At 40.4% G+C, this 23,537-nt stretch overlaps 1 protein-coding gene across 1 annotated transcript in view; it reads right to left on the reverse strand.

The window, feature by feature from the left end:
• Positions 1 to 23,537, reverse strand: part of mocos (molybdenum cofactor sulfurase) — a 155,383-nt gene that overhangs the window by 112,085 nt on the left and 19,761 nt on the right. Inside the window, exons 3-4 of the mRNA XM_007897447.2 lie at positions 23,397 to 23,463; positions 2,164 to 2,823 (exon numbers count right to left, since the gene is read on the reverse strand). Of these exons, the coding sequence (XP_007895638.1) occupies positions 2,164 to 2,823; positions 23,397 to 23,463 (727 nt within the window). The remainder of the gene's footprint in view (positions 1 to 2,163; positions 2,824 to 23,396; positions 23,464 to 23,537) is intronic.

Consider the following 23,537-nt stretch of genomic DNA (forward strand, 5'->3'; position numbering starts at 1 on the left):
TTCGAGACGCTTAATGCGCTTCACAGAATATGCTTTAACGTGAATTGACTTTATTTTTGTGAGAGAAACATCAGCGAAATAGACATAAATATATACAAAGAATATTATTTATTTGGCAGTATATGAATAGAATATCTGAACTGTATAACATATAATCAGGTCCACACAACATTAACATAGCTGTCATTTGATTCAGCATAATAAACTGATGTACATTAATCAAAGCCAAACAAACAGGAGGAATCCCCACTGATATTCAAAAGTGATGAGTGCAGTGGAGAAAAGCATGCCCCCCCTCTTTTGAAGAAAGCCTTCAGTAAGTGGGGAAACCAAGTCTGATCAGGACACTCATCCCCAACAGTGAATTTGATACTATTGTGCAAAGTTACTGATAACATCTTCAAGTGAAAATGTGGAATGGAAACATTCATTTTTTGTATTTTACCTTTCATGCAAAACAATGAGTTTTCCCTCACGCTTTTCTATATTTTTATATTTTTCAGATTCTGAAGCTACAAAACAGCAGCTGACATTAATGGGGAAAAGGCACAGCATTCCGCCCATGTGAGTTTTGACTCAACAGGAAAGATTGTGCTTCAAGAACTATCCATTTAAAGTTCACAACAGATAATGTCACAAGATCAACTTATAGTCCTCCTTTGATACCCTCAACGATTGGTCTTCCTCGGTTATATCTAAATACATTAACCTCTAGCCAAGGAAACGGCTTTTAGTTAATACAGGCCCCCTGTTAGTTATCCTTTTGTGAAGACTTCTTTCCCCATCTGTTTGGTACTGTGGTTATTTGCTGCTATTCCTCGTTCTTCTCCAACAGCACGGCACCCATTGTATAGCAGCAGCATTGGTTAAATGCCCATCTAGTACAGAAACATTAAAGCAGCTTAACATTGTGCCACCAGAGGAATCACATAACTAAACTTTAAAAAATATTTAAGATTTTTGAATGGCAATAAAAAATTTTGAAACTTACCATAAATGCTGATCTTTGAACGAAATATTGCCTTTCTGGATCTGCCTCCAATATTCTTCTTTTAACAAAAACAGAAGTCGCTGGAAGCACTCAGCAGTTCAGGCAGCATCTATGGAGAAAGGAAACTGAGTCAACGTTTCGGGTCCACGACTCTTCGTCAGAAGTTCAGTTCAGTTCTGACGAAGGGTCGTGGACCCGAAATGTTGACTCACTTTCCTTTCTCCATAGATGTTGCCTGGCCTGCTGAGTGCTCCCAGTGACTTCTGTTTTTGTTTTCAGATTTCCAGCATTTGCAGTACTTTGTGTTTTGTTCTTCTTTTAATGTCTGGTTACATCTTGCATTAAATAATGTACCTGTTGCTGCATTCCATATCTATTGAATTTTTAACTGAAATCCCAATTATAGAAATCAGTTTCCCAGACCATTTCGAACGTGCAATTAATTGGTTTCCCAAACTCACTGTTAAATATAATGAAATAGAAGTTCAGAACATCATACATTAAACTAAAACTACTCTTACTGGCAAATCAAGCATTCTGCAAGTTTTTATGTACAGTACCATGGTATTGCCACTAATTCTGATAAGAAGTTGAGTTTCAGTTCAGCAACCCTCTTCGGTCTCAAAACCCATAAGCTCCCAGTAAATTATTAAAGAAATGCATGTTAAGAACGTTATCAAAATACAGACATCAAAATTAATATTCAAATGAAACTGTCAAGGCTTTAAATTAAAAATATCTAAAACTAAAAGTGCTTTACTTTGAGGTCACATCCAGCAATCTCAACAGTATGCAATAATCTAACATGAAGGACACATCTGATGGAAGTGCATTAAAAATGAATCTTAATTATTTATTGTGGAAGCACTTTGCTGACGAAAGAAAAATTGTGTTTTAGGTGCATTTTTTGCAGACAAAAAATGGCACTATAGCCAGGTGACTGTAAAACTGGAGACAAAAGTGTTCAGGAATGTGATTAGGCCATACAAAACTATTGGTCATATTGCCCTATCATGTCAGTGAGTCACCACGAGTGTCTGTTAAAAGCTAGTTGTTGCCAACAGTGATATTTTATACCAGCACTGCAATTCAGCCAGTTACAATCAAGAATCTAAAGAAGTGCTATAATCTTCATCCAAGATATTATAATCTGCTGAAGAGAAATATCGTACCTGCCAGCTAGAGTCTCCCTTGGGACATAGAAGTCTTCTCCTGCCAAATAAGCAGCTGCTGTTCCTCCTCCAAAGTATATTTTTTCCAGCAGATGTCTACTTTCGTTCCTTACCAACAGAGCTCCAAGGCCTGTTGGGAACCCAAAGATTTTATAAAATGAGATGGGGATGAAATCCGGCTGATGAGAGGTAAGGTCAAGTGGTGAGGTGCTCACAAAAGAGGCTGCATCCAACAACACAAACCATTTCCCAGAGATTCTGTTAGAAGGATACATATTTCTTAATTTAATGTCCTTTGTCCATGTAAGTGGATATTTTGTCCCTGAAAAATTGCTTTGGGCAGGATAGCAGAATAGATGATTAATATGACAATCTTCTTCCTCATCCAGAGCGATGCTGTTAGTCAGAGGATAGTCTTTTCGTTCTAAAATCTCCTCTGGTTTTACTGGCATGGCAAGAGCATCATTTAGAGTAGCTAGTCCTCTCATACCCACAACAGATGTATGGTTGTCAACCAGGTAGCAAAAACAACTTCTGGAGTTTCTGGGTTTTGCACGTGTCCATTGGAAACTCTCCGCAACAAGCTTCAGTGCAGCTGTGCTTCCAGAGGTGAATATGACACTATATTCTTCAGGGCTGGTGTTGAAGTGCTGTAGAACTCTATAGAGAAAAGAGACACAAAAGTTAAGAAGAGACAAATTATAATCTTGCATTTATAATCATTTTTGCATTTGATACAGTGCCTTATCACATTGTTGAGACATCTCGAAGCGCTTCAAGAATATATTGTAAAGTATGTACTGACTGTATATTTTGTGGGCAAAACGTGGTACCCAAAAGCACACATCAGTGTCCCACAAACCGTCCTGGATTGAATGGAGAAGAATGAGCCAAAGATGGCAGAGAGAATGAGGAATACAAGAAAAATCAGGGAGCCCTGGTGACAGACAAAGTATCCTGGCATTTTCTTTTATGTCCCTAAATATTAAATGTAAGTATTGTCCTGACCAATATTCTGACTAATTTCTCTCCCCTCCTTATCCCCTATAAAACAGCACATTCATTGCATTGTTTTGATCAATGCCAGCAGATAGGCTGTTTTGTTTGCCTGTAGAATAGTTACCTCCAAGGAAAAGATACCTAAAACAACAGGTTGTTAATGCTACAGAACTTGTACATTTTCTCCCCTTTGTGAAATAATTATTACATACCGTTTTCCTTTCATTATTCTACACGATTAACAACACAACTACATTTATACAGTTCCCTTCATGTAAGAAAGTCTGAAAAATGTTAGTGCAGCACCAATGTCAAAAGTGTAATACACCTATCAGTGAATTGGTCATAAAACAATAAGTCATAATCAAGAGCTTTGTATCCAAGAAAGAATTATAAAGAGGATGTCTATATACAATACTGTATACATAATATACACACATACATATATTGAATTGTTTATATCTGTACACCCTTTTCTTTTAATTGCCTATTCAATAAGCATCTCAGGAAGAATAGATATGTTTAACTTTTCAATAAACACGACGAATGATTTTAATTTGACTAACCGCTGCACTTTATGTCAATGAAAGTGTATGATGGGTAACTCAACAGAGATGGAGTATTTTCCATCATTTTATTTCAACAATTCCCTTCTAATGATACTAATAATCCTTGCATTTGATATAGTGCCTTATCACGTCTTCTAGATGTCTCAAAGCGCTTCACAGAATATACTGCAAAGTGAATTGACAGTATATTTTGAGAAACACAAGGAAAACATAATTTGCTCTTTAAAATATGCTGAAAAGGCAGAACTATGCAGATTTATTTTCTTCATCTTAATCCTATAAAGATATCGCTATTGACAAAGGTCTAATCAGTTTATTAATAGTGGTTACCTTCACATTAGCTTAATGGCCATAAGCCAGGTCGCATACCTCTGCAGTACGCTTTAATTATTAATTAGCAAGCATGGACATATTTAAAGTCAATACATCAGTTTTGGTAATTGACCCAGTTTATGATAAACACGGATTTCAAACTAGAATTCCTTATTACAGGAAAGAAAGTGCTTTAACAAAGCAACTGTGGATTTTCAGAACAGTATATTGATCGCTGCAAATGTAATCAGTTTTCTTGCTAAATTACTTTAATTTTTTGCCACAATCATACTGTTTCGAAGTTTCTTAAGATTGTAATTTATTTAGCTATAAAAATATCCTCAAATTGTACCACTGTAGGCTGGTCCCATTTTAATGAACTGTTTACTTTCCATCTCTAATACGACATAGGAAATATGAAAAAAAATCTAAAATGAGGGCAAGACTCTTTGACATTTTTATGTATTGAAATTTTATGTATGTGCCTTATCGTATTGAAATGTCTCAAAGCGTTTCACAGGTAATTATGGTTAAGGGTTATCTGTTTTTGTGGGCAAACATGGTAGCTATTTATTCCAGCAAGGTTCCGTAAACAGCAATGAGATGAATAACCAATTAATGTGGAGAATTGTTGCCCGGGACATGGGAGAAAGACTCATCTTTCGAATAGTTTCTTGGAATATTTCACTTCATTTAATATTGGATTGAGACTTAATTAATGACAGTAGGCAAACTTTGGTTTAATATATCCTCAAAAAGGATGGCACCTCCAAAATGCAGAATTCTCCCCTCAATCTGAGGTCGAACCCACAACCATGAGGTTAAGAGTGCTACCAACTGATCAAAACAAGAATGTTATAAACTTAGGAGCTAATAGGCATAGTATTTGATTTCATGGTCTTGGGAAATTAGGTTGCAGAGTAAGGTCCGAATTCCCCACCCCAGCTATGTTTAATGATAGGGATAAAGAAAGGAGATTCTTAAGATTGTTAAGACTAATCCTTCTTTTTGGTCAGTGTTGTGTGACACGTGCGGACACCCATCACCATTTTTTAACTGTATCCAAACCATTTGAGAGTGTCATGTATGCCACCTACACCTGGAAATTCCTGTCTTTGGAATGGAACCCATCCTGTTTATTTAATTCTGAAAAGTATTAGGCACCGATTGGCAAGAGTCAAGACTTGGGGATGCCAGAGTGTTCTGCTGGAGTTTAACTATTGAAAGCACTGTCTGACAAGCTTTCCCATGTTTGTCCAGCTTGGACTACCCTTATCCATTAGGGCTGTGGCTTAAGGGTTCACAGGAGATGAGTGGGAAGAATCCCTGCCCCCAGTGTCTGCCTCTTTAGGTCCTACCGAACCGATGATCTTATTGGCTGGTCTGTCATAAGCAGTATCCTGAAGCAGTATTGCAGCAGAAATGTGTTGGACCCATAACCCAGAGGTAGAGTCGATCATGTCATCCTCCTCCACTACCTTTTCTTCTTCATCCACCCCAGTGGGACTGCACACACTTGGTTCAAGTCCTACATAACCAACAACCATCATTTCATCTCTGTAAACATTTTTTCCTCCCACTCCCGCCCGGTCACCTGGGGTGTACCTCAAGGCTCCATCCTTGTCCCCCTTCTTTTCCTTATTTACATCCTCCCTCTCTGTAATGTCATCTGCAGACATGGGGTAAACTTACACATGTATGCGGATGACACACAAATCTACTCATCCACCTGCAACTCCAGGTCTGCTGTTGTTCTTTCAGCTATGTAAGCAATTCCAGAATTCTGGATTGCTTGAGTTGACCAAAGCGTTGACTAAAGAAAAATCGCAGAGACTCATGGACCTGTTTACCTGTTTACTTCAGGAAAAGTGTTTGCCTCAAGTGTTTGAAAGCCAAGGACAGTGGAAGCATGTTTCTTCAAAATAATTGTGGGATAAAGACTTATTTTGAATCAAGCTGTTGGAATGTTGATAAAGTTTGTCCGTGGTTTGCAGCTGGTGTACAAATCTCTTCACACCCGGGCACCTCCCTAACTCTGCAACCAACTTATCCCCCATAAATTCAAGTGGTTGATGCTGTTATAAATTATAAACACTTATTTCATTTAGCACATGTAGCGGCATTATTACAACAATCCTTCAAGTCCATTCAAGAAAATGAGGCCATCTTCTGTCCAGACAACTCTTCTCTTTTTAAATGTAATAAATCCACTAAATCTGCTGATCTGGTGAACACACAGCCTCACAGTGCACAGAACATACAGTATGTGCCTCCTACAATTCGATCAAATATTTATCAGCAAACTCACAGATGATTAAACAAGCATTATCATTTTAACAGTTTCTCTGATGGCGATCTGGTTTGTTTTTCTCCTGCAGTTTATAATCACAGCCATGGCTCGTGTGTGGACCTCGGGGTATTTTAATGGCAATTTTTTTTCTTTAAATTTATTACCTTACAGTATGCAGCAAAGAAATATTTGCTCCATTATTTATCCTTTCAAAGAAACAAATGAATCTTTATTTTTAAAAAGGAACAACCAGACTTACCCAATCGCTTAATCCTCTGAAATATTTTACATTCTATGAGGTTTACCTGGATCACTATTGTTTGGCTGTCAGCAAAAGCACCTCCAAAGTAAACATATTTGGATTATGTGTCACACACCCTGGGAGATTTAGAATTGTATCTGATATCTTATCAGAGCTGACGTCTCACTTGGCGATGAACCATACTTGGGTTTCCATGGAGAAAAGAGGCTCCTTTGCTGGCATGCACGCAGAAATAATGCTTTCAATACAGGTCTTAAAGTTTTGTGACATGTAATCTATAGTGCATTATGCAACGAAAAACCATGTAAACCCAATACAAGTAAATCAAAAAAAGAAGGAAATAAATATTCAGGAAAAACGCCTAAGCAGAAGCTTGTTTTTCTAGTACCATTTTCAGCCCCACCGCCCCTCACCCCACCACACACACACACACACACACACAGCAAATCTACCTGAGGAGTGAGGAGTAGGAAATTGAAGGCTGCCGCCAACACCAGCTGCGACATAGCCACGGAGCAGCGTGAATCAGCACCTTCCCTTTTCCATGAAAATCTCTAGCCCTTTAAGTCAGCCAGTCCGCCACTGCAGGTGGCGTCCTTACAGCCAAGAAACTGACCTTGATAGGATCAGAAAGTCTCTTTGGCCAATAACATATTTGAATGTTAGGAGTTTGCTGCTCTGCAGAACTTCATAATTGATACAAAACAAAATTACATTTGTACAGTGCCTTTCACATCAGGAGGACGTCCCAAGGGGCTGGACAGTCAAGGATTTAGATCCGAGCTGGGGGGGGTGGGTGGGGGTGTATCTCTGTCAGTAGATGCATCGTGCCACAGTTTGAACATCATGATATGGAGACGTATACAACTCAATAGCAATTAGTGGCGATAAACTTGAACTGTAATGACAAAACGCACATGGAAAATATTTGAAAAGATTCATTCAAAACCTAAACTATGCACAATGTATTATTGGAGATATTTGTGAGTAAGTTCATTCAAGCCTGTAACTTGATGGTCGGGGTTAAGTTATATAGATATAGCTTAACCTCAACAAAGATTAAATGAATACCACTAATTTCCCATAAATGGGTATTCCCATTTAACTGAAAATAGTTTTCCAAATCCTTTAGATGCATTACAGTAATTAGCCAAGATTGGAGTCATACAGTGGAAGTTATCAGATTCATGACTGAGGACACAGATATCAGAGGACACAGGCATCACCATCTAGAGCTTATCATGTGTGAGTTACTTCCTGCCAAGAGGGACTAGACAAATATCTATAAATTTACAGGTGGAAGGGGGAAAGGCAAGTAAGTGGAACTGAATGGATTACTGTTCTAAATAGCCATCACAAATATACAATTTACATTTAAATTGCACCTTTTGCATCAGGAGGACTTCTCAAAGGGCTTGAAACCACTGGTTGGGCACCCAAACTATGGGGGAGGGGGGGGTGATGGGAGATGACCAAAAGTGCAGTAGGTTTTCAGGCAAGCTTTATACGTGGTGAGGGGGCAAATCAGAGTTCCAGAGAGCAAAGGCAGAATGGCTGTAAGCTCACCTGCCGATGGTGTTGTAAACTTCTACAGTTTTACAGATGGCATCTCTGTAAATTTTGCTGTCTGAATACTTCAGGTTGACAATTAACTAATGGATCAACAAACTGTTATTTCGTTTGGTGAGAGGGAAGGAAGAGAGGAAATAATATGTCTTTATATTTTGGCAGCCAGTGTTAGCATTGAGCATTCTCAGATCAGTTACAGCATGGGTTTGACAATGATTTATGGATTCTGCCCAAACAGCTGAGAATAATCTCAAAAAGTTGCAATTAAAAGTACTGAAACAGTACACCATTTTCACTTCAAGCATCAGGCACCCATATGCTTTCTGAGTTAGTCTGCCAATTAATTAATGCCAACTCACAGGGTGATTTGTGCTTTGAACTTGCACCTATTGGAAACGGGATGGACCCTTGCACTTTTCTTGCACATCTCACCAACCTCATTTCACTTTCCACATTTACATTCACAGTTGGATAATACTGGTCCCCCACCAGTCAAAGCTAGATTCAAACCCAGGTTTCAGATGTAAAAGGGCAATCTACTAGCAATCCAGTTTTGTGCCATTAACATACCAGTGTAGAAATCATTCAGTCAGACATTTTGAATATAACGTATTGCTCTGCTACGTAAAAAAACAGGAACAGTGCCTTCAATATTTATACTGTTTATACCATATATCTGATTGAGAACATTGCAGAGCACTTGCCTCGCAAGCGAGAGACCTGGGTTTGATTCCCAGCAGGGCAAAATGTTGGGCAAGTTTCCTTACTCCACACGCCTCTGTTTACCTAAGTAGGAACTCGGTTGTTAGTCGATTGTAGGATCACTTTTCCAGGGGTAATAAGTCCTTTAAAAAAATAATAAATTGGTCACTCAATCCACGACTGTTTGTGGGACATTGCTGTGCGCAATTGGCTGCCGCGTTTTGCCCATAAAATACGCAGTCAATTCACTTTACAGTATATTCTGTGAAGCACTTTGAGAGATCTAGAAGATGTGATAAGGCACTATATCAAAAGCAAAGATTATTATTATTAATACAAAAGCGAAAATTTGGCTTATTTATTTACTTGTGCTAACTACATCACAACAGGTTCTTGAATTTGTTTTGTGTGACAGTATTATCAAGAAACAACAACTTGCATTTATATAGCGCATCTTAGAGTGTTTCACAAAGATTGGGATGGTGGGGAGGTGGAGGCCGCGGGGAGAACAAGATAGTCATAGCATATTCGAAGAGATAGGTTTTGAGGCAGGACGTGAGTCAAATAGAGAAGCGGGGATAGAGAGAGGGAATTCCAGAGGTTAGAAGGGTGGATTTGAAGGCTTGGCCACCAGTGGTAGCATAAGGGGCCAGGGAACACACAGTATGCCCGAGTTAGCTTAGTAGAGAGGGGAGACCAGGTGTAGGAGAAGCTCAGAGAGGTAAAAAGATGCTCGAGGTGTGGAGAGATTTATTGGTGAGAGTGAGGATCTTGAAATCCATCCAGTGAGAGTCAGGGCACCAGTGGAGTTTGGCAAGGAATGGGGTGATGGGCATACAGTGTTTGGTGCCAACACCATCTGTCCAGCCCTAACAAAGATGAAACAGCTCACTATTATATACGATGAAGTGGAAAATGAACATTTATAATATTTCCATACTATACTGGTAAGGCTGTTAAACTGTCAACTTGTATGAATATACAAAGTGATCATGGCATACATTCAAGTGTCAACTGTTAAAAATGCTTAGTAAAAGATCTCTTGCACGTTCATTCAACAATACAATCATTTATCGAATCCACAAATTAAAACAGCCTTGAATTTGACAATCTGGGATGTGTAAGATCCAAGAATGAACATATGACGTAGTGGAACAGGCAATGAGAATGTACATTTAAGAACGGATTCATAATGGAGCTGATACTGAGGAGACCTGATACTGTTCATGACCAGAATCAGTGAGTGACCTTCAAGAGCAAACTGTTATCAGCAAAGCGAGAAGTTCAGCAGTTAATTACAAAGGATATGCTTTTCAAAGGCTGTCGTGCTAAAACCATGTTAAAGGCTATTTGAAAAGCTTCTCAGCAGCCTTTAAGAGGAAGACATCAACTTGTACAGATAAAAAAAAATCTTACCAGCAAAGCATACTTCATCAATAATGCAAAATACAGCATTTCTCAAATACCTCAAAATGGCAGCCCAAGGTCACAAGGGATCACCAGTTAATAGAGAAACAGTAAGCCTGCTGAATGAATTGCATCAACAAATTCCCTAAATAATTAACTGCTTTTAAAAAGAACCTAGATTACAAAACTATTCAAGAAGTGAAAGTACAAAGTTCTAGTGCCCATATCCATATCATAACCCGTTCTGCCTTTCTCCGCCTCTGCAACATTGCACACCTCTGCCACTACATCTCAGCCGATCACACATCCTCACCCGGCTCTACTGGCTCTCTATCCCGCAGAGGATACAGTTTAAAATCCTTGTCCTCACCTGTAAAGCCATCCACGGTCTTGCTCATGACATTTATAGAGCACCTTTCACATCGGGAGGATGTCCCAAGGCACTGGACAGTCAGGGGTCAGGACACGAGCATGGGGGAGGGGTGGGGTAGGAGTGAGGGAAGGCAGAGAAGTGGGAGGGCAACCGATGGCACGATCGAAGAGAAGGATCTTGAAACCGGCCTTGAAGGAGGCAAGGGAGGAAGCGAGGCGAAGGAACTGTGGGATGGAGTTCCAGAGTGTGGGGCCAGAGAGGAGAAAGCTCTCTCCGCTAGGTGATTGCTGTCCTGCTCCATGCCCCCTGTCCTGCCAGCTCCACCATCAGCGGTCAGGCCTTTAGCCTTTCTGCACCTATTCACTGGAACTCCATCCCAGAGCCTCTTTGCCTTGCCCTAACCCTGGCCTCCTTGAAGGCCTGTCTCAAGACCTTCCTCTTCAACTGCGCCTTGGGTCATCTTCCCAACACCATTTCCCTTACCCTCCACTCCTCGATTCCAGCCCTCAACCCTTGACTGTCTAGTGCCTTGGGACGTCCACCCGAAGTGAAAGGTGCTATATAAATGCTATTTGTTGTTATTGTTGTGGGCAGAATCTGAAGGGTATGATCTCTGTATTTATTTAACAATTTAATCGTTTAAACCCCCCACATAAATAGACCAGTGACACGTGCACAACAGTTGCCTCGAAAGATTACCACTATCAATAGGTGATCATGCTTTCAGTCAGCCCAGCTTACTTTGAGACCTCCTCCCAGTGTGAAGAACACTTTGTCAAAGTAAATTGTTGCTGAATGAAATGTACAATTTTATAGTAGTTCCCTATGTGTATTTGTACAACAGATTCTAGACAAGCTCAAAATTAGGGCAGGAAAAAAGGTGGCATCATCTCTCAAGACCACAAATATTTTGAATTGGACTCTTGATACACATTATTTTCTGAATAAACATTTTAGACAATTACACAATCAAGCATTTTTATAGTTCTTAAATGCATCCATAACTATTGAAGGATTAATTGCGACACTGTGTGGTCTTGATTGCTGAAGTACAAATCACAAACTACTGCCAGATACTGCAATCCTCATCCTTTGTCGCTGTCTGTCTGACAGGATGATTTCTGGCAGATTGTTATAGCAGCATCTTCAGACAAGACTAGATTACTGGTATTGAAATTAAAGCTATGATAGTGTGGTATATGAGCCTCTATACTTAAAGTTGCATTATATGGAAATAAAACAGTATTCTGTTCTAACCCTTGTAACAAATCACTTCCTGTACACTTTGTGTGCAAATCACTTCATGCCCTGACACCCCCCTAGCTCTCTGACCTGCTGACAACCTACTCCACCATCCGCCACCTTCACTCCTGCCGCCTGCGTATCCCTTGTCCCCTCTGCTCAGGTGAATGTTAAAGATCCTTGGCACTTTTCAAAAAGTGAAGTGAATTTCTCCCGCTGTCCTGTTCAACCCTCAACTGTTCTTTCTCCCTCATATCCATGCCACGACCCACTCTGCCTTTCCCCACCTCTGAAACATTGTCCGACTCCGCCACTGCTTCACTCCTCAAGCCACCAAAACCAAGCATTTGTCACCTCGGGGCTCGACTACAGAAACTCCCTCCTTGTCGGTCTCCCCAAATCTTCCCTCCACAAGTTGCAGATCATCCAGAATGCTGCAGCTCGTGTCCTCTCCCGCACCAAGCTCTGTGACCCCTTCAGCCCCATCCTCGCCTGACTCCACTGGCTCCCCATCCTTCAGAGGATAGAATTCAAAATCCTCATCTTCACTTTTAAGGCCGTCCACGGCCTTGCCCCCTCCTACATCTCTGACCTGCTGACCCCCTATCAACCTGTCCGCTCCCTCCATGCAGCAGGCTCCAGCTTCCTCCATGGCCAATGGTAGAGCCCAGCCAATGGTAGGGCCCGACCCACCCTACCATTGGCCGGGTTTTCAGCCTCTCTGCCCCACCCTTTGGAACTCCATCCCACAATCTCTTTGCCTTGCTCCTTTCCTTGCCTCCTTCGAGCATGACTCAAGACCCTCCTTTTCGACCGTGCCTTCAGCCACCCTCCTACCTCTCTCCCTCGCTCATCCCAACCCTAACCCCCACGCTCGGGTCCTTGTACAGGATGTCCTCCCGACGTGAAAGGCGCTTTACAAATGTAATTTTGTTGTTGTATATAAAATGCAAGGATTCCTGTATTCTAAAGTACCGGAGGGTGCCTGATATCTGTGGAACTGTACCCTATCAAATGAAAAAATTATTTACACGTCTTCTGTAGAGGAAGATATCAGAATAAAATTGCTGCAGAAGATTGATAAGAAATAATCAAAACAATTCGGCAAGGCTCAGCAACTTGTCCAAGTAAGATTAAACATAGAGACCTGAGGAATGATACACTGCATTGTTTAGTTGGCAGCACTCTTGTCTCCAAGTTAAATTGGTCGCAGCTTTTCGCCCACAAAATGCAGTAATTTCACTTTACAATATATTCTGTGAAGCGCTTTAAGATGTGATAAGGCGCTATATCAAATGCAAGGATTATTATTATGTTCACCTTCGTAAATAGAATCAAATACAATTACTTCATAGAAACCTCTTTGAAGCAAATTGAGACGTTTTGATATAAAGTGGTATTTCACATGCAAAAATATTTTTATTGCAGTGATTAACAATTAGGATAGAAAGGAGAAATATAGTGCACTTAACTGACCCAAAATGAACTATCATAAGGGAAGTATATGTATGGTGACTTTCAGTCACCTTGCTTTGGTTTATACAGTATTTTAGAAGAGCTAGTCCCAGACAGCTTGGTAGATGTTTGCAGCAATTCTCCTACATTGAGATTATTGAAGGACAGTATTCACAATGTCACTGGAGTTGAACATAATGAGGTACATAAGAAATGCTGTACAAAATGGCTTCTCCCAGGCTCCCAATTCTGATCAGGTGTTATATCCAAAACACCAACCTATATTTCTCTTTCAGTTGACTGTGGTTCATGTCCAGCATTCATAGTTTTGGTTTTGCTGAGTATTTCTTGCCTCCAAGCAGCTTTCTGAAACTAGGCAATGGTGATAAATGTACAGATATCTCCTTTATAGTTGCTAGGATTATGGGGCACATCTGTAGTCTGTATTTCCACTTTAACAGAATAGATTACAAAATGGATTGCAAATCCTAGAGCTATCAGTGTACGGAAAATGTTAACAATGAGAAATTTAATTAAAAAGAAACAGATTGCAAATCCACTGAAATGTGCATCAAAATAGATTATGTGTTTAAAACTAAAATAAGCAAATTTATTATTCTGACTACACAACTTAATTGGGAGAACATACGGCAACCTGAAGCCAGTGATGCATTGAGAGGATTTAAAGGACAATAGCAAGATCTGTTCCCCAACTCAAAGCACTCAAGGGATTTAGGATTATACACATTTGCGAAAAGAAGATTGAGGAGTGATGTGATCAGGTCTCTAAATTAATGGAGGGTGTCGATGATGTGGAGGCTGCAGAATCTTTCATTTAATCCCCAGGGGATGAGCATGTTAGAACGCCACAAGCCAAGCTGGAGTTAAGCAGGAAAGTCTTCACACAAAGGACAGAATTCTTGTGGCTTTTCTGCTTTCAGGCCCACTATGGTTTTCTGTAAGCTACCTCAAGCTTCTATTTTATTTGATCGCACAAAATGCCATTTGGTTCTGCGAAATAAATGTGCATGACCTCATTTTGATCAATTCACAACCTTGCTTTGAGTCGAGATTAACTTTGGTGCTGGAAAGAATATGTCTTCTGATATCAAGTCTCTCTAGGTTCTTGACGTTACACAAAAAGAATACCACAATTTTACCAAACTCCTGAATCTTTGGATGCTAATTTATTTTTAATAAACACTGTTTAGTTTTGGGCCTATTTGAGATTTATACTGATTAAGGTCTATCATAGAGAGAAAGCAGATGTGCTCCAAAATAACTGGAAGTTCAGTGATGCCACCATGTTTGGGGGGAGATAGCATGTTTTGTTTGCAAGCAATACAATTGTACTGCATCCACAGCACAGCAATTTGATGTATCTGCTCGTGAATTCTACTCATGGAGCACTAGATAAATAATACAGCCAGTGTCAACTCAATTGTTTTCCTCAAAGCTATTTCTGATATGTAGAAAAAGTGGAGGGGCAGAGGGAAAATACAATGAAGTACTGTTGTAAATAGTTTTTTGTCTCTGTGAAGCTAAAACGCTAAAGAACTCAGAGGGCACATTGACACTGGATGGTAAAACTCACAATCTCTGTGGCTGTGTTTGAAACACTGAAAACATATTTGTTAAAAAGGTTATATTTATTCCCTTCCAAATCAAAAAGTTGAGAGCTCAAGCCTAAGCCAGAAATTTTGAGTTCATAGTCTAAGATAACACTCCAATACAGTACTAAGATGATCAGAATTAATAGATGGTAACAGAGGTAAACTATTATTGCAGGTATGCTATAGAAGGGGTTGGATGGGGCTACTAAGCAACTCATAAAGAGGAAAAAAAGAGGCATTTAATAATAAAAAGTTTTTTAGTTACATTAAGAGAAAAAGAAAAACAAGGAATGGAATAGGGCCATTGAAGGTGGGATCTGGCAACGATATGACAAATGATGCAAAAGTACTAAATAAGTTTTTTGCCTCAGTTTTTACTAAGAAGGAGACGGGAAACTTATTTGATCTGGAACGAGAATTCCTGGGTGTTGCAGAGGCAAGTTGTAACACTATTCACATCACTACCAGTATGGTTGCCAAACAGCTGTGCAAAATTAAGGTAAATAAATCAAATGGGCCGGATATATTGCATCCAAGGATCTTTAAGGAACTAAGAGGAAGTTGCAGGAACTGCGGCACAAATCTTTCAGAAATCACTGAATACAGGAGAAGTGCCAGTTGACTGGAGAAAGGCAGATGTTACTCCTATTTTTAAACAGGTAGAAAAGTGATCCAGGAAACAACAAACAACAACAACAAATTACATTGTGGAGTCCTGTAGCTCAGTGGTTAGAGCACTCGCCTCACGAGCAAGAGAACCCGGGTTTGATTCCCTGGCAGGGCGAAATATTGGGCAAGTTTCCTTGCTTCACACGCCTCTGTTTGCCAGTTCTCTTTTCCGGGTTTAATAAACCCTTCAAAGAAATAAACTGGTTACTCAATCCATGGCTGTTTGTGGGACACTCCTGTGCGCAATTCCCTTCCGTGTTTCACTCAAAAAATATAGTCAATTCACTTTACAGTATATTCTGTGAAGTGCTTTGAGACGTCTTGAAGGCTTGATAAGGGGCTATATCAAATGCAAGGATTATTATTATTATTATATAGCGCCACGTTGGGAGGACATCCCAAGTTGCTGGACAGTCAGGGATTTGGACCCAAGCAGGGGGTCGGGATTGGGGAGGGTGGAGGGCAGGAAGGGAGGCAACGAGACGAAGGGAATGTGCGATGGAGTTTCATAGAGTGGGGGCAGAAAGGCTGAAGGCCCGACCGATGATGGGGCGGGTCAGGCGGAGGACATGGAGCGGGCCACAGGCTGCTGAGAGGAGGGAGCGGACAGGTTGATATAGGATCAGCAGGTCACAGAGGTAGGGAGAAGCAAGGCCATGGAGGGCCTTGAAGGCGAGGATGAGGATTTTGAACTCTATCTTCTGGGGGATGGGGAGCCAGTGGAGCCAGGCGAGGGTGGAATGGTAGGGTCATGGAATCTGGTGAGTAAAATTATGGAGACCCTTATTAAAGATAAGATCATGGAGTATTTGTACAGAAATAAAATCATAAAAGATAGTTAATATAGTTTTGTGAAGGAGGGGGCTTGCCATTCTAATTTACTGATTTTCTTTGACAGTGTGACAAAGGAGCTTGATAAGGCTGTGGATGTTGGATACAGAGGAGGGCAACCAAAATGATGGAGGGACTAGACTATGAGGAGCAGTTAAATAAACTGGGTATGTTCACACTGGAGAAGAGAAGGTTGTGGGGCAATATGATTGCTGTTTTTAAGATTCTAAAGGGGCTAGATAACAGAACTGTAGACCCAGAGGCCTGCGACTAATCTGCAAAAACACTATTTCAGTGAGGATTTACTGTAAAGTTAAAATCCATGGAACAGGCTCCCTAAGGAGACGGAGTAAGAAAACGTGTTGATTCATTCAAATACTAATTAGATGATCTTTTTTGGAAAATAATGTTGGGACACAGTATATGAGTAATTTGAGACATGACGTATAGTGTTATATGCTTGAAAGGACCAGGAAACTTTGAATCTACTGTTCCCAAGCTTTCCCCTCTGTTGTAGACTAATCCATACAGAATTAATTGCTATCAACATCTCCATTATTGCAGCATTCGACTACCAGGATAGTAGAAGGCGAACTAGATGGACTTTGGTCTTTTTTTTTCTAGCAATTCCTATGCTCCTACAAAATAGCTGCCGTGTTTGCTTTCAAAATACACAGTAGCAGTAAACTCTACAGTAAATCCTTCGAGACACTGACAACTTGATGAGGCCCCATATCAATTGCAAGGATTGTATTATTTTTTATTTTTATTATTCAATCAGATAATGATTTCCTGGAAAATGATGCAGATAAATATTCATCTGGCTTGTTTATCAGCAACCATATTAGTAAATGCACAATCCCCAGAACTCTGAAAGGAATCTGAAATATTACAGTGATTAATTTGAAAAGGCTTTTTGCAATGCAGCACCACACTTGTGAAACATTTACTGGATTAAAATTCAGTGGTCTTGTGACCCATGACATGGAATACTTGAATTGAATACTGCTGCATTTATTCAGGGGACAAGGAGACTACTGTTAAAGGACAAACAGACATTCCCTGGAACTACGTTCGGACTAAGCAGAGGTGGTACAATAATTTATTTAGCATTATCGGGAATGGTAAAGTCTAATAGTGATTAAATTTAGAAATATAAATCATTGTACAACTAATGTTTGGAATTACTGTTGCGAGTCAGATGGAAAAAAAACGAGGTTGAATGGCATGCTTTGGGGAGGCTCTGAAAATCATATTTAGAAAGTAGCTAAATATCTGTTCCAAGATAAAAGCAAGAGCAGCTCCAATCATGTTGTGGGTAAAGCTGTAGCTTTTGCACCAGAAGCTTGTGGTTCAAATCCTGGCACATTCTGAGTTTGCTGATCTCAGGCTGAATTGCTAAACTGGCCCTGTCCTTCACATCATCAGGGAGGAGAAAGACACCAAGATTGTGTGCACGAGGTAGGTGAGCGGTCAAGTTCTGTGCTGTGACACTGGGCCTTTTGATACACTACCAAGGCTCACATATGACAAGGTGGTGGTGAACCAGCACCAGTTGAACTGCACCCTAGCAAGAGGAGACCTGACTTTAAATATATGGGGAGAAAATAAGAAATATAAACGAAGAATTTAATTTATTAAGACGCAAAACACATTCAAATGTTTCTTTTGGACTTTACCTTACTTTGTAATAATAATAATATTCCTTCAATTTGATAGAATGCCTTATCATGTCATTGAAACATCTCAAAGGGCTTCACAGAATATTGTAAAGCGGCTGGCTTTGTATTTTGTGGGCGAAACATAATACATAGACATCTGTGTAAGCAAATCAGCTGATTGAAATTAAATGCTGTACACTGTCCAGCGCCTTGGGACGTCCTCCCAATGTGAAAGGCGCTATACAAATGTAATCTTGTTGTTGTTGATTGCAGACATCGCCCTGAACATTAGCTCACAAATGAAGAGCTACAGTTCTCCGAAATGACAAAAGACATGGAAATAAGGGGCATTGAATGCAGCTTTCCCTGACCTTGGTGCCAATTTGCAATAAAATGTAATTATGGGAATCCAATGCGTTTCTAATGGACAATACTTTTAGTACTTTCATTTCATGACTACACTCTCATCTGAAGAAGTTACTGTAAGTCATTACTGAAGTCTGGCCACTGCTGATTCAGTTCCAGCACTCCAACATAATTACACATTTTGGAGAGCGCCAGGAAATGGCTGGGCTGCCCTGGTGTTTTCATTTTTTAAATTTTACAAAAAATTCCATCTTGAAGTTCAGAAAGTAAATTGACAAATGTAATTGTTTTTTGAGCCTTTCCAAATAATTTCCAGAAATTAATCTTTCAAAAGGAAATCTCAGATAAGCAATCTACAGAGTGTAGTGTTTTTTTTCCCCTGGTCGTATTTTAATATTATTTTCTCCAATAATACAATGTAAAACTGAAAAAAGTCTGAAATTGGAGCCTTATTTACCCGCATTCAGAGTATTGCTGGCGTGTCCAAATTGTACTTGTTTTTTTTTTCTATTTATAAAAAATTGATTTGTGTATTTAGTTGACAAGGATTTTGATAAATCTTGTTATACAAAAACACCTGAGTACAATACATAATTTATCACATGGCTTCATAGCATCATGACTGCAGCTGTTTCTTTTACCTTCATCTTCCGATCTAAATGCTGCTTTTAGCTTTTTGTATCTGAGGAGGTATATTGATGTCCTGCTGCATCGAATATAGCTGGAGTTGCCTGTTTTGGTTTTGGCGGATATCAATGTTTTTTTACCTTTAATTGTTCTTTTTTTTACTTTCAGCACTATCTTTGCAACAATAAAGAATAATCCTACAATAATCCTTGTATTTGATATAGCATCTTTCATGTAATCATAGAATTTTACAACACAAAAGGAGGCCATTCGGCCTATCGTGCTTGTGCCGGTTCTTTGGAAGAGTTACCCAATCAGTCCCACTCCCCCGCTCTTTCCCCATACGCCTTTTTGTGTGGGAAGATGTCTCAAAATTCCTCACTGTGAAGTATTTTTGTTGGCAAACAACTACATTTTGTATCATGTTGCTCAAAGTGATAAAAAAAACTAATCCTTGAAATACAATTTTCTGCAATTTACAGAAAATTGGAAAACCTGACTAATACTGATTTCTACCCATTAAAATAAAATCAGAAATGATCAGGTGAAGTATTGAAAGTTCAGTGTCTGCTGTGAACATCCTTTTATACCAAATGTTTAAAATCTTATACGGAACCATTGCTTTGAAAATTCATATTAGCACTATGACTCATTCTAAAAAGTAGGAATATCTGTCCCCAAAATTACACCGTGAACTAAAGACCTCTTGCTGAGTAGATTTTCAGTCTGATAAATCATGTTTGCAGACAGGTAGCACGCATGGAATGCTCCATCCATCTCTGTATTCTCCATATATTGCACTTTGATAAGAGAAGCATGCATATGTATAATGCACATATACATTTCTAACTACCTACTTAACAACAACAACAAATTACAGTTGTATAGCACTCTTCACATCGAAAAGACGTCCCAGAGTGTTGGACAGTCAGGGGCTTCTGGGCAAGAGCTGGGAGTTGGGGTCCGGGGGGGTGGAGGTAGGAAGGTGGCCAAAGGCACAGTCGAAGAGGAAGGTCTTCAGATGGGACTTGAAGGAGGCAAGCGAGTGGGTGAGGCGGAGGGATTGCGGGATGGAGTTCCAGAATGTGGGGGCAGAGATGCTGAATGCCCGACCGCCAATGGTGGGGTGGGAAGTGCGGGGAACCTGAAGCAGGCTGGTGTCCACCGAATGTAGGGTGCGGATAGGCTGATATAGGGCTATGAGATCGGAGAGGGAGCAAGACCGTGGAGGACTTTGCACTCGATTCTCTGAGGATGGGGAGCCAGTGAAGCCGAACAAGAACAGAGGTGATTGGTTCCCGGAGTCTGGTGCAGGAGAGGGCACGAGCTGCAGAGTTCGGAATAATCTGCAGTTTTTGAAGGGAAGGAATGGAGGGAAAATTTGGGAAATTCAGCAAGCAGGCAATTGGCGTAGTCAAGCTGGGACGTTATGAAAGCATGGAGTAAGTACTGACAGCCAATATACAAACATTCCTTTTATATTATTCGCTGTTAGGCATCAAGCTCCACCTCTGATACACGAACCTGCATGAAGGATGCTAAATAAATGCAAGTTGTTCTAAAATTACAATCCTTGAAAATGTTATACCCTTACTAGTTCCTGCGATGATTGAATAGAATATCATGGATCTAAGTTATTCTGGTATGTTGGAAGAAGCCAATTATTACCCCAGCAAAAGACAGGAGGAGGGGAGGAAATTGGTAAGAAAAGGTAAATGTAATAGTTTTTTTCCCCTTCTAAGGATGGCGCTATAAGGTTGATGTGTACTCAATTTGAGCGCCCGAATAATATTTAATCCTTGAGGCTATTAGGTTTTTATTGTTGCGTACAGTTAAATAATCCCAGTGCAAGAGACCGTTTCCAAAACCTTGCTGTAAAGAGCAAAGTTAAAGCACCAAAATTATGCAAAGAATGGTTAGAATTGGCGTGGGTTAGTAAAAGGTTCAAATGTTTCAGATATGAGAACTAGAAATTACATCTCATAATTTACAAATATTCCCCCCACCCCCGAAAATGTTATGCTTGTTACTAAATACATTTTCCAACAAGCTGTTATTGAGGTGTCTGGTTTCACTTGATGCAAGGTCAGAGGTAGGAATTTTGAATCTGCTCATTAATCTAGCAAGCAGTTTTCACAGAGGTGCAATCCTAGTTATCTTTGGCTGTACATCTAACAATTAATGACAATTGCATTTGTCTAATGCTAACTGAAAGGCTGGAGGCCAATTCTGAAAGAGCAGCTTTCAATTCTAAATGGTGGATCGGTTCTGCTCTCACTTTTTTAGAAATATCCCAGCTCTAGTAGCCTCCATTCTATTCAAATACAGAATTTACCATTTAGAAACATACAAAAAAAAGCATTGCTAAACAGATATGTACTGTTCTTGGCCCCTTTAAAGGCTTACAGTTTTTTTTGGCTTATTTGGCACAGAAATTGATGTTGCGGTATTCTTTCCAACACAACAACAAAATTACATTTGTATAGCGCTTTTCTTGCTGGGAGGACGTTCCCAGAGGCTGAAAATCAGTGTTTCGGACCTGAGCTGGGGGTCGGGATTGGGGAGGGTGGAAGGTGACTGAAGGCACAGTTGAAGAGGAAGCAAAGGAGGGGGCAAGGCGGAGGAACCGCGGGATGGAGTTCCAGAGGGTGGGAGCAGAGTGGTTGAAGGCCAATGGTGGGGTGGGCGAGGTAGGGAACATTAAGCAGGCCGGAGCCCGCTGAGCAGAGGGTGCGGACAAGTTGATAAGGGGTTAGCAGGTCGGAGAGGTAGGAGGGGACAAGGCCATGGAGGGCCTTGAAGGTGAGGATGAGAATTTTGAACTCGATCCTCTGAGGGATGGGGAGCCAGTGCAGCCGGGCGAGGGTGGGTGAGATGGGGTCATGGAGCCTGGTGCGGGAGAGGACATGGGTTGCAAAGTTCTGGATGATCTACAGGTTGTGAAGGGAAGAGTTGGGAAAGCCGGCAGAGCGGATCATGTCACGGATGTGAGTGAGTAAGGACAGTTGAGGGGCGAACAAGATGCCCAGGTTCCTGGCTGGCTTGGTGAGATGGAGTGTGCATCCGTGGATGCTGATGCTGCCAGTGCCTGAGGTGCGGAGGCGCTGGCGCGAGTCAATCAGGAGATCCTCAGTCTTGCTAACATTCAACAGGTGAATGTCAACAGGATGGGTTAATATGGTCAAAGAGCCTGTTGCGGGAGAGGATTTTTAAAGTTAAAGTACATGCAATTGTAAATAATTCCTGCATACTGGAAGTCGAGCAAACATTTGGGGAAAAGAGACTGATTTAAAATAGGAAAATATGGAACGTGTGAAGACAATTCAACCTATCAAGCTCACTCCTTCCAGACATAAATTCCCAGCACCTTAGAACAAACTTCCGACTTCAAAAGGTGCTATACAAATGTAATTTTGTATTGTATTGTAAATCTTGAGACAGAGAGAAAACAACATATATATGCTCATGATGACATATTTAGAGCAGCAATAATAATCCTTGCATTTGATATAGCGCTTTTCATGTCTTCTAGACGTCTCAAAGCGTTTCACAGAATATACTGTAAAGTTAATTGACTGTATATTTGTGGGCAAAACACAGCAGCCAATTGCACACAGCAGTGTCCCACAAACTGTCGTGGATTGAGAGATCAAATGATTATTTTTTTTAAGGAATTATTACTCCTGGAAATGTGATCCGCCAATCGACTAACAACCGGGTTCCTACTTGCTGCTAGAGGTGCGTGGAGTAAGGAAACTTGGCCAACATTTCGCCTTGCCGGGAATCGAACCCAGGTCTCTCGCTTGCGAGGTGAGTGCTCTAACCACTGAGCTACAGGACTCAGGACTCCATTCCAGAAGAGAGGTAGAGAGAGGTAGAGAGGAAGGAAGGGAGGGAGGGAGGGAGAGAGAGGGGGCAGGAAAGAGAGAAAGAGAGAGAGAGAGAGAGAGAAAGAAAGAAAGAAAGAAAGAAAGAAAGAAAGAAAGAAAGAAAGAAAGAAAGAAAGAAAGAAAGAAAGAAAGAAAGAAAGAAAGAAAGAAAGAAAGAAAGAAAGAAGGAAGGAAGGAAGGAAGGAAGGAAGGAAGGAAGGAAGGAAGGAAGGAAGGAAGGAAGGAAGGAAGGAAGGAAGGAAGGAAAGAGGAAACACAAACACTTACACATACATATATATATATATATATATACACAAGCAATATACACAAGCAAACATTCAGAAAGTGATAACGTAGATGAAGCTGGAGAAAGATTAATATGCATGTTGTCAAAATATCCCTTCCAGACCTTACCTGTATCGGACATTCTCAATGGTGTCATGTGTTAATTTGCTGCTAAGGTTTTCACTATGGGGGTTACCTGAGAAATGAAAGAAAATCAAACATAATATAATTCAGAGCTGACATTATTTTAAATTCTTTAAACCCAAAGAT

The sequence above is a fragment of the Callorhinchus milii genome, unplaced genomic scaffold (genome assembly GCF_018977255.1).
Source record: "Callorhinchus milii isolate IMCB2004 unplaced genomic scaffold, IMCB_Cmil_1.0 Scaffold2, whole genome shotgun sequence".
Classification (NCBI taxonomy): domain Eukaryota; kingdom Metazoa; phylum Chordata; class Chondrichthyes; order Chimaeriformes; family Callorhinchidae; genus Callorhinchus; species Callorhinchus milii.